The sequence below is a fragment of the Heterodontus francisci genome, chromosome 9, assembly GCF_036365525.1.
Source record: "Heterodontus francisci isolate sHetFra1 chromosome 9, sHetFra1.hap1, whole genome shotgun sequence".
Lineage (NCBI taxonomy): Eukaryota > Metazoa > Chordata > Chondrichthyes > Heterodontiformes > Heterodontidae > Heterodontus > Heterodontus francisci.
The window spans coordinates 86,641,169-86,654,655 of NC_090379.1; the positions used below are offsets into that span (position 1 = coordinate 86,641,169).

Below are 13,487 nucleotides of genomic sequence, written 5' to 3' on the forward strand. Positions count from 1 at the left end.
ATCTTGATTTGCAAATCAAATTGCAAATATTACATATGAAGTCACTGTTGGAGGGATGGGTGAAGGTACTGGCTTTCAGGCAAGCTTGCTTGTCCTGTAGGGGCCTGACACTGTTCTCCTCAAATGTTGAGATTGCTGGATGACAGACACTTCTACATTTGGATCTGTCCATGGTTGTTTTTCCCACGTAGCAGTGTTCAACTTATAGGCTCTGAGATTGGCTGTTAGACTATCTTTGTATCTAAGTTTGGGACACCCTATGGTATAGATTCCCCCACTCAGCTGGCTGCAGAATACCGCCTTTGGCATGCGGCAATCCTCCATGCGAGCCACACGGCTGATCCAGTGAAACTGAGCTCTGATGAGCATGCTCTCGATACTAGCTATGTGGCACCTTACAAGAACTTTGGTGTTAGGGATTTTGTTCTGCCACTTATTGCAGATCGATCTTAAGCAGCAAAGGTGGAATGTATCGAATTGCTTTATGTTTTGCTGGCAGGTTGTCCATGCCTCACAGCCATAGAGAAGTGACATGAGAACCAGTTCCTGGTAGACTTTGATCTTGTTTTAAGACAGACTCCATGCTCACTCCAAAGCCTGTGGGTGGAGCCTGCCAAATACTGAACTTTCTTTTGCTAGGTGATGGGCGATTTCATCATCCAATGTGATGTTGTTGGAGAAGATACTCCCAAGCTGGCAGAACTTCTGAACTGAGTTGAGGGGTGTATTGTTGTTTGCGTCTCTGAGGGTCCTAGAGTTTGTGGCCAGGGGCAGGTTGGTAGAAGACCTCTGTCTTTTTCAGACTTACTGTAAGGCTGAAGCATTCTGAGGCTTGGGCAAAGACGTCAAAAAGCAACTCGATGTCCTCCGGAGTGTGTGCTATGAGAGCACAGTGGTCAGCTGTTCTTTGATCTTTGTGTGAGCCTTGAGCCTTTGCAGATTGAACAGGTTGCCATTTGTCCTAGAAACATAGAAAAATAAGAGTAGGCCATTCGGCCCTTCGAGCCTGTGCCACCATTCCATACAATCATGGCTGATCATCCAAACTCAGTACCCTGTTCCCACTTTCTCCCCGTATCCCTTGATCCCTTTAGCCCTAAGAACTATATCTAACTCTTTCTTGAATATATTTAATGATTTGGCCTCAACTGCTTTTTGTGGTAGAGAATTCCACAGGTTCACCACTCTCTGGGTGAAGAAATCCCTCCTCATAGTCCAAAATGGCTTACCCCTTATCCTTGGACTGTGACCCCTGGTCCTGGACTCCCCCGCCATTGGGAACATCCTTCCTGCATCTAGTCCGTCCAGTCCTGTTAGAATTTTGCAGGATTCTATGCGATCCCCTCTCATTCTTCTAAACACTAGTGAATACAAGCCTAATTGACCCAATCTCTCATCATAGGTCAGTTCTGCCATCCCAGGGATCAGTCTGGTGTACCTTCGCTGCACTCCCTCCATAGCAAGAACATCTTTCCTCAGATAAGGAGACCAAAACTGCACACAAAATTCCAGATGTGGTCTCACCAAAGCCTTGTATAATTGCAGCAAGACATCCTTACTCCTGCACTCGAATCCTCTCGTTATGAAGGCCAACACACCATTTGCCTTCTTAACTGCCTGCTGCACCTGCATGCTTATTTTCAGTGACTGGTGCACAAGGACAGCCAGGTCTCGCTGCACCTCCCCCTTTCCCAATCTATCGCCGTTCAGATAATAATCTGCCTTTCTGTTTTTGCCACCAAAGTGGAAAACCTCACATTTATCCACATTATACTGCATCTTTGCAGACACTCTTCAGTGCACTGAAGAGTGTCTGCAGAGTCTCATCGACAGGTTTGCGGCTGCCTGCAACGAATTTGGCCTAACCATTAGCCTCAAGAAAACGAACATCATGTGACAGGACGTCAGAAATGCTCCATCCATCAATATCGGCGACCACGCTCTGGAATTGATTCAAGAGTTCACCTACCTAGGCTCAACTATCACCAGTAACCTGTCTCTAGATGCAGAAATCAACAAGCGCATGGGAAAGGCTTCCACTGCTTTGTCCAGACTGGCCAAGAGAGTGAGAGAAAATGGCGCACTGACACGGAACACAAAAGTCCGAGTGTATCAAGCCTGTGTCCTCAGTACCTTGCTCTACCTATCCAAATCACACTGAGGCTTCTCTGCATCCTCCTCACAGCTCACACTCCCTCCCAGCTTTGTGGTGTCTGCAAACTTGGATATATTACATTTAATTCCCTCATCTATGTCATTAATATATATTGTGAATAGCTGGGGTCCTGGCACTGATCCCTGCAGCACCCCACTAGTCACTGTCTGCCACTCGGAAAAAGACCCATTTATTCCTACCCTTTGTTTCCTGTCTGCCAACCAGTTCTCTATCCATGTCCTGAACTGAAAATGTACGCCTATGTCAAGATCTTTGAGTGTATACAAGAGCATAACTGAAATGTAGACAGAAAACAGAACTGGAGCCATTACACAGTCTTTTTTGATGCCATGGTGACACGAATGGTATCTGATAAGGAACCATTCTGCATCACAGTGGCCATCATGCCATCATGAAATAAGTGGATGACCCTGATCATCTTTATAGGGCAGTCTTATTTGACAGGTAAGAATGTGCTTAGTGGACTTTCTGTTTGAACCCTATTAAAGGCTAGACCATGAATTGGTATAAAATCTAACCCACAGTACATTTCCGGCTCTTCCCAAAAATTCATGAAAAGTTTGGAAGCAAATCAGTTCTTTAATTTCAGAAGGTGCACCCAATGAATCTGTCAGAAATATCTAAAAGTTGAGAATACTTAAAGTCTGTTCTTCAGATCTCATTACACAAGAATAAGGAAGATCTAAAGACTGCTTTCTTCTAGATCCTACATCTGGCCTTAGTCAGTATTGTTGTTTGTGATATACATAAATGATTTGGAGGAAAATATAGGTGGTCTGATCAGCAAGTTTGCAGATGACACTAAGATTGGTGGAGTAGCAGATAGTGAAGGGGACTGTCAGAGAATACAGCAGAATATAGATAGACTGGAGAGTTGGGCAGAGAAATGGCAGATGGAGTTCAATCAGGGCAAATGCGAGGGGATGCATTTTGGAAGATCCAATTCAAGAGTGAACTATACAGTAAGTGGAAAAGTCCTGGGGAAAATTGATGTACAGAGAGATTTGGGTGTTCAGGTCCATTGTTCCCTGAAGGTGGCAACGCAGGTCAATAGAGTGGTCAAGAAGGCATACGGCATGCTTTCCTTCATCGGACGGGGTATGGAGTACAAGAGTTGGCAGGTCATGTTACAGTTGTATAAGACTTTGGTTCGGCCACATTTGGAATACTGCGTGCAGTTCTGGTCGCCACATTACCAAAAGGATTAGATTAGATTAGATTAGAGATACAGCACTGAAACAGGCCCTTCGGCCCACCGAGTCTGTGCCGAACATCAACCACCCATTTATACTAATCCTACACTAATCCCATATTCCTACCAAACATCCCCACCTGTCCCTATATTTCCCTACCACCTACCTATACTAGTGACAATTTATAATGGCCAATTTACCTACCAACCTGCAAGTCTTTTGGCTTGTGGGAGGAAATCGGAGCACCCGGAGAAAACCCACGCAGACACAGGGAGAACTTGCAAACTCCACACAGGCAGTACCCGGAATCGAAGTAAATTCACATTCCAGCATGTATGGAAACAGATTCAAGCAAAAAATATAGAATTGCATTATTGGGCGTGTACCTGACATTTAAGTTTGAGTTCTTTGAAAAATTATTTGTGATGAAGTTAACATGCTTTATTATTGGATACTTGTGATTTTACTCTTTATGATCATCTTTAATGATCTATATGACCTATTACAGATGACACTTCTACTTCAACACCTCTTTCTCTCTCACCAAGGCTTGCTAAATACAGCACTGAGAGGAAATATGTAGAAGTGCAATTATTGATATTCTTAAAGCTTGGTGAGATCCTTATTTTTCTTAAAAATAAATCACTTTAAAGCCACAATGCTTTCTGAAACCTAATCATACAATTGATGTTTACTTGAAATTCAGTACCTAAAGTTCCACATGTAACATATATTAACTTTAATGACCCAAAATTTACTCAGAAAGACATACACCAAATGCTTTATCTCTACAGATGCAATGCAGAAAAACAGTACACTGAATGGAGTAAAGTGTTCATATTGCCAAATATTTACTTGGTCAGCATTACTGTATTTGTTCTTTGAATAAACTTGTGGTTTGGATATTTAAGAGACTTGTTTTATTAACACAAAGTGTTTAAATTACTTGTTATAAAGTGTTTTTTACTCAAGTTCACAAATAAACATTGAGCACTTCTTTATGCCAGATCAGCACTATTATTTACTTCTAAACAAATTTACCAAAAGTAATTTATCTAAACATGATCACTCCCATCTCTTACAGACCTGTAGCTTTCATGTACTACATAGACTTCACAATTAGTTTAGAATAGTGAAACTATCAGCAACAACCCCAAGAACAATGAAAGAATCTTTCCAATAATATGTACAATTGGTTGACCCCCTGCAGCCAATAGAACAACATGAAAAGAAGATGCACTGGAGGAAAATAGATCTTGGAGCTCAGGAAGGCCTTAGGTTTTGTCCAATAAATCTTAGACCATGAGAGCATTGAAAGGCCCCCCAATTGTCCGCAATTGAAGTGTGAGCCTTAGATAAATACAAAGCAAAGAGGAAGACCTCCTTCAGATACAACCAATTTGAGTTATATATTTTTTCCAATTAATTTTATATTCATTTGTTCAGACACAAAAGTGATATAGAACAGGTTTTTTTTGGCATGAAGAGTCAGCAGCAAGCACTTTTCAGGTATGACAAAGTGAAATGTAGAGTGGAACTGTATTCACCTTGTGTCAACAATGGGGCTTAACTGAAACTTAGTGAGTACTGTACTTTACAGTACACTGCAGTGTGAATGGTTCCATTTCTCACACCAGCTATCCAAGTAATATTTGAGGTAAGTGAGTGTGCCAATTTGTACCCAATTTTATACAATGTACCAGTGTCCAGGAGGAAGCTATTAGTGACTGTCTATACATGTTTCATATAGATGTGGATGCTTTGGAGAGGGTGCAGAGGAGGTTCACCAGGATGTTGCCTGGTATCGCGGGCGTTAGCTATGAAGAGAGGTTGAGTAGATTATGGGGCGGCACAGTGGCGCAGTGGTTAGCACCGCAGCCTCACAGCTCCAGGGGCCCGGGTTCGATTCCGGGTACTGCCTGTGTGGAGTTTGCAAGTTCTCCCTGTGTCTGCGTGGGTTTTCTCCGGGTGCTCCGGTTTCCTCCCACAAGCCAAAAGACTTGCAGGTTGATAGGTAAATTGGCCATTATAAATTGTCACTAGTATAGGTAGGTGGTAGGGAAATATAGGGACAGGTGGGGATGTTTGGTAGGAATATGGGATTAGTGTAGGATTAGTATAAATGGGTGGTTGATGTTCGGCACAGACTTGGTGGGCCGAAGGGCCTGTTTCAGTGCTGTATCTCTAATCTAATCTAAAAAGATTAGGATTATTTTCATTAGAAAGACGGAGGTTGAGGGGGGACCTGATTGAGGTGTACAAAATCATGAGAGGTATAGACAGGGTGGATAGCAAGAAGCTTTTTCCCAGAGTGGGGGATTCAATTACTAGGGGTCACGAGTTCAAAGTGAGAGGGGAAAAGTTTAGGGGGGATATGCGTGGAAAGTTCTTTATGCAGAGGGTGGTGGGTGCCTGGAACGCGTTGCCAGCGGAGCTGGTAGACGCGGGCACGATAGCGTCTTTTAAGATGTATCTAGACAGATACATGAATGGGCAGGAAGCAAAGAGATACAAACCCTTAGAAAATAGGCGATAGGTTTAGATAGAGGATCTGGATCGGCGCAGGCTTGGAGGGCCGAAGGGCCTGTTCCTGTGCTGTAATTTTCTTTGTTCTTTGTTCTTTGTTGTTCTTTGTAATGACCTTCATCTTTTCCATTGTATTTACTGCAGAGAAATAGGCCATTCAGCTAACAGGTCCATGTCGGCGTTAATACTCCACATAAGCCTCTCCCGACCCTTCTTCATCCAACCCCATCAACAGATCCTTCTATTCCTTTCTCCCTCACATGTATATCTGGTTTCCCCTTAAATGCATCTATGCTATTAACCTCAATTACGCATTGTGGTAGAAAGTTCCACATTCTAACCACTCTCTGGCTAAAGTAGTTTCTCCTGAATACCCTATTGGATTCATTAGTGACTATCTTATACTTACAGGCCCTGGTCCTGGTGTCACCCAGCAAGTGGAAATATCTTCTCTACATCTGTCAAACTCTTTCATAATCTTAGCGACTTCTATCAGGTCACTCCCTCATCTTCTCTTTTCTAGATGAAACAACCCCAGCCTGTTCAATGTTTCCTAATAGGTCTGTAAGTAGGTACACCCATAGTATTTTGTTGGATATTACCTAGACCTTAACACTGCCTAAGTTGGTACAGACGCGCTTGGAATATGAAGCATTTTGTAGGACTGTCCTTATAAGGTACCACATCTGTAAAGCACTCAGAATATTTACAACCAAGACACACGATTGCTTACAAGTAATATAATACTCTTCATGGTTCATTTACATTTGATCTTTTCTACTTACACTAGATTCTTTTGCTTTTTAGATAGTCCACAGATAAAATCACAAAAGACAAACCAGCAATAATAAAATGCAGAACTGCAGAGATCAATGAAACATTACAGTCTAAATAGGAGTCCAAAATAACAATGCAACAAAATAACACAATCCCAGACCAAATAGCACTATTGAAAAAGTTAAAAGACCAAACTATTCATTTGAATTAAAACTATGAAAATCATGCATTTATTTTCTTGAAAATACATTAGGGGAAAAAGGTAACCAAAAAAACAAGCAAAACCCAGACACTGAAACACAGCAGTTACCACAATTAGGGCTCACCATATTATACACAGTTCACTGAAAACCTGAGCTTTACTTATTGGTTTATTATAAGAACAGCCTGCATTGTAAACATTTAGGTTCCAATTTTTATCTCCACAAAATACCATAATTAAGGGAAACGCTGATTGGAAATAATTTAAAGATTTTCTGACATAAATATTGAGGTGGAAAAGTTGCTAACAGTATCTCCTCTTCCTGATTTCATTTCAGGTTCAATTATTGTGAATGGGAATCAGCATGAATCATAAAATCATACAGCACAGAACAATGCCATTCAGCCAATCCCCATGCCTGTGCTAGCTCTTTAAAAAGCATTCGTCATTTACTTCCACTCCCCTGCTCCTTCCCGATAGTCCTGCAAAATGTTCCTTTTCAAGAATATATCTGATGCCCTTTTGAAAGTTACCATTCAATCAGAACAACTCACTGCATAAAATAATTTCTGGTCATCCCTCCTTTGCTTCTTATGCTATTTCTCTTAAATCTATGTTCTCCTATTCGTGAAAACAGTTTTTATTTATTTACTCTATCAAAACCTCTCATAGTTTTCAACACCTCTACTAAATCACAGCTGAACTTTCTCTGCTCTAGGGAGAATAACCCCAGTTTCTGTAGTCTTCAGATATAACTGAAATCCCTCAGCCCTGTTACCTTTCCTGTGAATCTACTCCGCACTCTGTCCAAATCCTGATATCCTTTCTGCACCCCCTTGAAGGCCTTGCAGACTTGCCAGTGCTCAAACACAACTCAGAATTTCAGTACCAGACGGTGCCTAGTCAGGTACACCATCTGAGTAGGTATTTTCCGGCCAACCTACCCAAAATAGCAAATCTCAATAAGACTGTGTCAACCTTGACAAACTATGAACATCTCCTCTTGATTTCTTTGCCTGGATTTGTAGGAAGAGTAGTTTGGTTTTTATTCTCCATTTAACCAGACTACTCTTCTCCTTGACCGCCCAAATCTTAACTTGCTTCATGAAAATAAGTTTCAATGCGAGGAACTACAACTAGATTACAGTAATTGCAAAATGAAATAAAAATCATATTTCTTTCAAATTAATTGCTTTGTACAATCTCTGTGAATCAGTCAGCTATGGCTAATAAACCAGACAACTCTAATACTAAAGAATCAGAATATCAGAGTGATTGGCACCAACAATGTTTTCTTCAGAGCAGACTTGTCATTCTTTAATAAAGACTACTACATAAATTTCTGACATCAAATTGCCATTAAATTGTACGGATCCCATAAACTGCAGTCATAAAGTTTCTTCTACTTCGGTTCCAACTCACTGTCAGCAACATTGTCATCATCTATGGAAAATAAAACAATATTCAACAGTGTGAATCAAATATCCAGCATTAGAATTCTTCAATAAACACTGAAGCAATGAGCTCTCTTACTGAGATATGCAGACCAGGAAGATCATAGGGTTAGTTCTAGAAATGTTCTGAGATAGTGGGTGCTACGACTGGCCTCAGCATTCCTGGATTAGGAGGAGAAAAATCAGCCAGAGCTCCCATTGCTAATAATTTCCAGTGACCACTGCTGGAAAGTTGGGTAAAGAAAAACTTTAGCTCAGTTAGCCTACTGACATACGGAGATGAATTTTAATTGCTTGCCACGCTCTGCGCTTTGAACTTGGCAGCCTTCCGACAGGGAAATGCCGCTGAGCAGGCCACGCGATATTATGCACGGGGGCTCATTTAAACAGAGGGGGCGGAGCGACCGCCCCCGATGACGTAGAGGGGGCAGCCACCACGTCCCTGGCAACATGTCCAGTACCACCGCGCAGGCGCCAGCAGTATTTTTAAAGGACTTTAAGCCCTTACAATTAATTTCAATATTTAAAGGTACATAATAAAAAATTACCCTTAAGAAATAATAAAGATGTGGAGGCCCTTCCCCAACCTCCCCAATGGTCAGTTCATTGCCCGAAATGACCAACAATTGGCTTTTTTCTTTTTTTATTTGCATCTCTTTAGTGTTAATTTGCATATGCCGATGAAGGACCCACCGCCAGAAGGCCTGGGAGGATGGGGGGGCCACACCGAGGTCCCCCTGCCGCCGGTAATATGAGGCAGGCCCTTCTCGACGTCGCGGGTCGAGGTGGGCCTCTCCCTGCAGAATTTTACCGGCCCTCACACTGTGACCCGTGGTGTAGAGGGGCTGGTAAAATTCATGGTATTTTTAAGCACATAAATGAAGAATGGCCATTGGCAGTATCCTCTTCTCTGGTGAAAACAGATATAAAGTACTCATTTAATATCTCAGTTGTGACTTCTGCCTCCATAAGAATATTCCCTTTTGGTTCCTAATCAGCCCCACCCTTCCTTTGACTCCCCTTTTTCTATTTATATGTTTATAAAAGACTTGCGTTCCCTTTCATTTTATCCACTATTCTCATACTCTCTCTTTGACCCGCTTATTCCAGTATCAATTGCTCTAATGTTGTATACTGAGATTGTAACTATATAAACGTAAATTATTTTTCCTTCTTTTATGAAGATCATAATTTCTACTGTTTATTTTTCTTGATTGGCACATTCAGTTTTAATTGTACTTTGAGATGTTACTTGTGCAGACATGCTGGGAAAAACGCACAAGACCATGGACAGTTTAATTAATTAACAAGACTTGTTTGAAACTGCCATGCAGGTAAACATAGTTTTACTCTTATGATTCCTGGAACAGTGACAAGTAGCGAAATAGTGAGCTCAAAGGCACAGTGGCATTTGGGATTGATCCAAGATCTTAACAATTAACAATTGAAAATGTAACATAACATTATTTACTAAGACTACTGTGATATTATGTAAATGAAAAATCAAATAATGGTCAGATGTGGATTATAGATAGATCGTTGGCCCCAAATTGGTTCTGTGTAAATATGTACATGTGCAGGACGGCTGCAAAGAACCTTACAAACTCAACGCCATTAAGGACAGCATATAGGCTGATCACAGAACCCCAATCTTAATAGCTTGCATAATATCTGTAAGCTTCCCTCTGCATTTCCTCCTATATCCAATGATAAATGGCTGGCAGTGAATGACAACATGTTGACTGGATGACTGAAGGGACTATAGGTAATGAACATGAACACCACACCAACGACTGTAATAATTTGTATATTCGGAGGTTAACAATGAGTAAAAATTCTTTTTTGAAACAAATGCAGAACAATAAAACAAATCACATTTGTTTTAAATAAATGAATGCATGATCCAGACAGGTTAAGAATCTTGCAAACTGAAATGCTTGATCGCTTAAACTCATATTGTTGGGTTCTGGTCGAGCTGGGTGGTTAAGCAGTGTTTTCCTGCCTGTTCTTGGCATGTCACTATCAGCACTAACCTCATATAGAAAAAAAAAGAAAACCTATTTTGAAACTTCTAAAATAAAGCAAGGTTGTAGAGAGAACTGCAACTCAATTGCTTGCTATAAACATTCAAAAGTACCGGCTTATTTTTTGAGTTCCATTCGGCTTCATTAAATGGTAGGATGGTACAGGATACAAATATTGAAAATATTATTACTGATTCAACATTTTAGTCAGGATATCATTTCAACTGATAATGGCATATAATAGTACCTCTGTGTTGTAACTGTGGAATGGTGGGACTGTTGTCATCTGTTGACAGTTCCTTGTCCATGGATTCGTAAAGGCTTGGCTCATCCAGGAAAGTGGGTTTTTTCACTTGTTTAATCTGCAGTGCCCTGGTCAAGTAGACTTCTTCATTATTGCTCGGCATCCACTTCCCCACCTCACTCTCTGATTTATCATCTTCTGCAACTGAAACTGCCAGTTGCTTTTCTGCCAACCTGCTGATGTTAGCCATGACTTTGTTGCGATAGTAATTCGGGTCCTCACGCTCGATATCAGCAGCTAATTTTTTGCTGCCTCCTTCAGCTCTACTAGGAGCCGGAGAAAGGCCTGAGCTGAACGCATCCTCCAAAAGCTGAGAAAGAACAGATTCCGATAGACGTGGTGTGTTATAGACAGTCGACGATGGAAGCTTTGGAGAACACAAAGAGCCAGAAGGGTAAGAACCAGCATCCAAAGCTTTATTTTCAGATATTCTTCCTGAACTTTGACATCGGATACATTCATCAAGTAAGGAGGTTAATTGGTCTTTTGATATGTACGGCACTCCACCAGGCTGTAATCAAAGGATTGAGTGAGTAAACAGTAAATCCAACCACCTACATTAAAGCCTCTCTTTTTGTTGATTTGCATGCATCTATTTCAAACTTTTGAACATCAAAATTTATTTCTTTAACACAAATGAAACATAAAAAGAAATTCCTTCACAATAACTTGACTTCAAATAAAGAAACTCACTATAAAGTGGGCAAAACATCAGCTGATACTTTCTTTTTAAGATTCCCCCAATCATGCAATATAGCTGCTTATATTTTCTTAACACATACAGTGTATAGTATAGAATATACACAAATAATTGGATAGCCCCTGCTAAGACAACAGCGTCATGTAAAGGTAATTCAGATACTTTTTCTATGTAGTTAACTCAACAAGAATGACTGCACCATCTTTCAGTTTGTCAAAATTTTCTGGCTATTTCCCAGCAACTTATTTTATACCAGATTAGAACTGACTTTTTTTTAAATGGCGACATGAAGCCAAATGACTTTTTTTCAAAAAAGTGAACCAAAACCTCTACATTGACTATGCAATTTACTTGTTTGGTAAATATGCATACCATAGGAGGAAAGACCGCAGGATAAGGTCTCAGGATAAAAAGTCTCAAACAGGTGAGACTGCATTACCCTGATGTGCACACGGGCATTTGAAACGGTATTACTCTGAAGCTCAGGAATTGAGACTATATTATGCTGATGGTCAGACAGGTAGTTGAGACTGTACTGATCGAGCTGGCCAAGTACTGACAGGCACAGCTGCAGGACTTGGCACGTGGCAGGTGATGAGGGAACCAACAAGAGGGAAAAACCTGCTTGACCTTGCCCTCACCAATCTACCTGTCGCAGATGCATCTGTCCATGACAGTATTGGTAGGAGTGACTACCGCACAGTCCTTGTGAAGATGAAGTCCCACCTTCACACTAAGGATACTGTCCATCGTGGCACTATCACACAACAGTAAACAGTGGAAGCAGCATGCGATAGACAGAGCTAAGTAATCTCACAACCAACATAAGAACATAAGAAATAGGAGTAGGCCCTTCAGCCCCTCAAGCCTGCCCCGCCATTCAATAAGATCATGGCTGATCTGTCCCAGTCCTCAACTTCTCTTTCAGGCCTGCTCTGCCTAACTCTCGACTCCCCGAGATTTCAAAAATCTATCTACCTCCTCCTAAATACCTAGCCTCCACAACTGTCTGAGGTAGAGAATTCCAGAGATTCACCACCCTCAGAGAAGAAATTCCTTTGCATCTCAGTTTAAAATGTGTGCCCCCTTATTCTGAAACTATGTCCCCTATTTCGAGATTCCCCCACTAGTGGAAACATCTTCTCAACATCTACCCTGTCAAGCCCCCTTAAAATCTTATATGTTTCAATATGATCACCTCTCATTCTTCTAAACTCCAATGAATAAAGGCCTAACCTGTTTAGCCGTTCTTGATAAGACAGCCCCTTCATCCAAGGAATCAGCCTAGTGAACCTTTTCTGAACTGCCTCCAGTGCCAGTATATCCTTCTTTAAAAACGGGGACCAAAACTGTATGCAGTACTCCAGGTGTGGCCTCACCAACACCCTGTAATGTTGCAACAGGACTTACTTGTTTTTAAACTCTAACCCCCTAGTCATAAAGGCCAAAATTCCATTTGCCTTCCTAATTACTTGCTGCACCTGCATGCTAACCTTTTGTGTTTCATGCACAAGAACACCCAGATCCCTCTGTACCGCAGTATTTTGTAGTCTTTCTTCATCTAAATAATAATCTGCCTTTTTATTCTTCCTACCAAAGAGGATTACCTCACACTTTCCCACGTTGAACGCCATCTGCCAAGTTTTTGTCCACTCACTTAACCTATCTATATGCCTTTGCAGATTCTTTGTGTCCTCATCATAACATACCTTCCCAACTATTTTTGTATCATCAGCAACAGATCATATGAAAGCTCTGCAGTCCTGCCACATCCAGTCATGAACAACTAACTGGAGGAAGAGGGGGAGCCCAGCACGTCAGTGCAAAGGACGAAGCTGAAGCATTTGCAACCATCTTCAGCCAGAGGTGCCTAGTGGATGATCCATCTCGGCCTCCTCCTAAGGTCTCCAGCATCACAGATGCCAGTCTTCAGCCAATTCAATTCACTCCATGTAATATCAAGAAACGGCTGAAGGCACTGAATACAGCAAAGGCTATGGGCCCTGACAACATCCAACTGTAGTACTGAAGAATTGTACTCCAGAACTATCCATGCCCCTGGTCAAACTGTTTCAGTACAGCCACAACACTGGCATCTACTCGACTATGTAGGAAATTGTCCAGCTATGTC

General features: G+C 41.4%; 1 protein-coding gene across 3 annotated transcripts in view; it reads right to left on the reverse strand.

The window, feature by feature from the left end:
- Window positions 1-5,599: 5,599 nt before the first annotated feature.
- fsip1 (fibrous sheath interacting protein 1) overlaps window positions 5,600-13,487 on the reverse strand; it is a 607,920-nt gene continuing 600,032 nt past the window's right edge. For all 3 annotated transcript variants that reach the window (XM_068039424.1, XM_068039423.1, XM_068039425.1), the window contains 2 exons: window positions 10,600-11,167; window positions 5,600-8,317 (listed from right to left, as the gene is read on the reverse strand). In XM_068039424.1, the coding sequence (XP_067895525.1) occupies window positions 8,277-8,317; window positions 10,600-11,167 (609 nt within the window). In that variant the 3' untranslated portion in view covers window positions 5,600-8,276. The remainder of the gene's footprint in view (window positions 8,318-10,599; window positions 11,168-13,487) is intronic.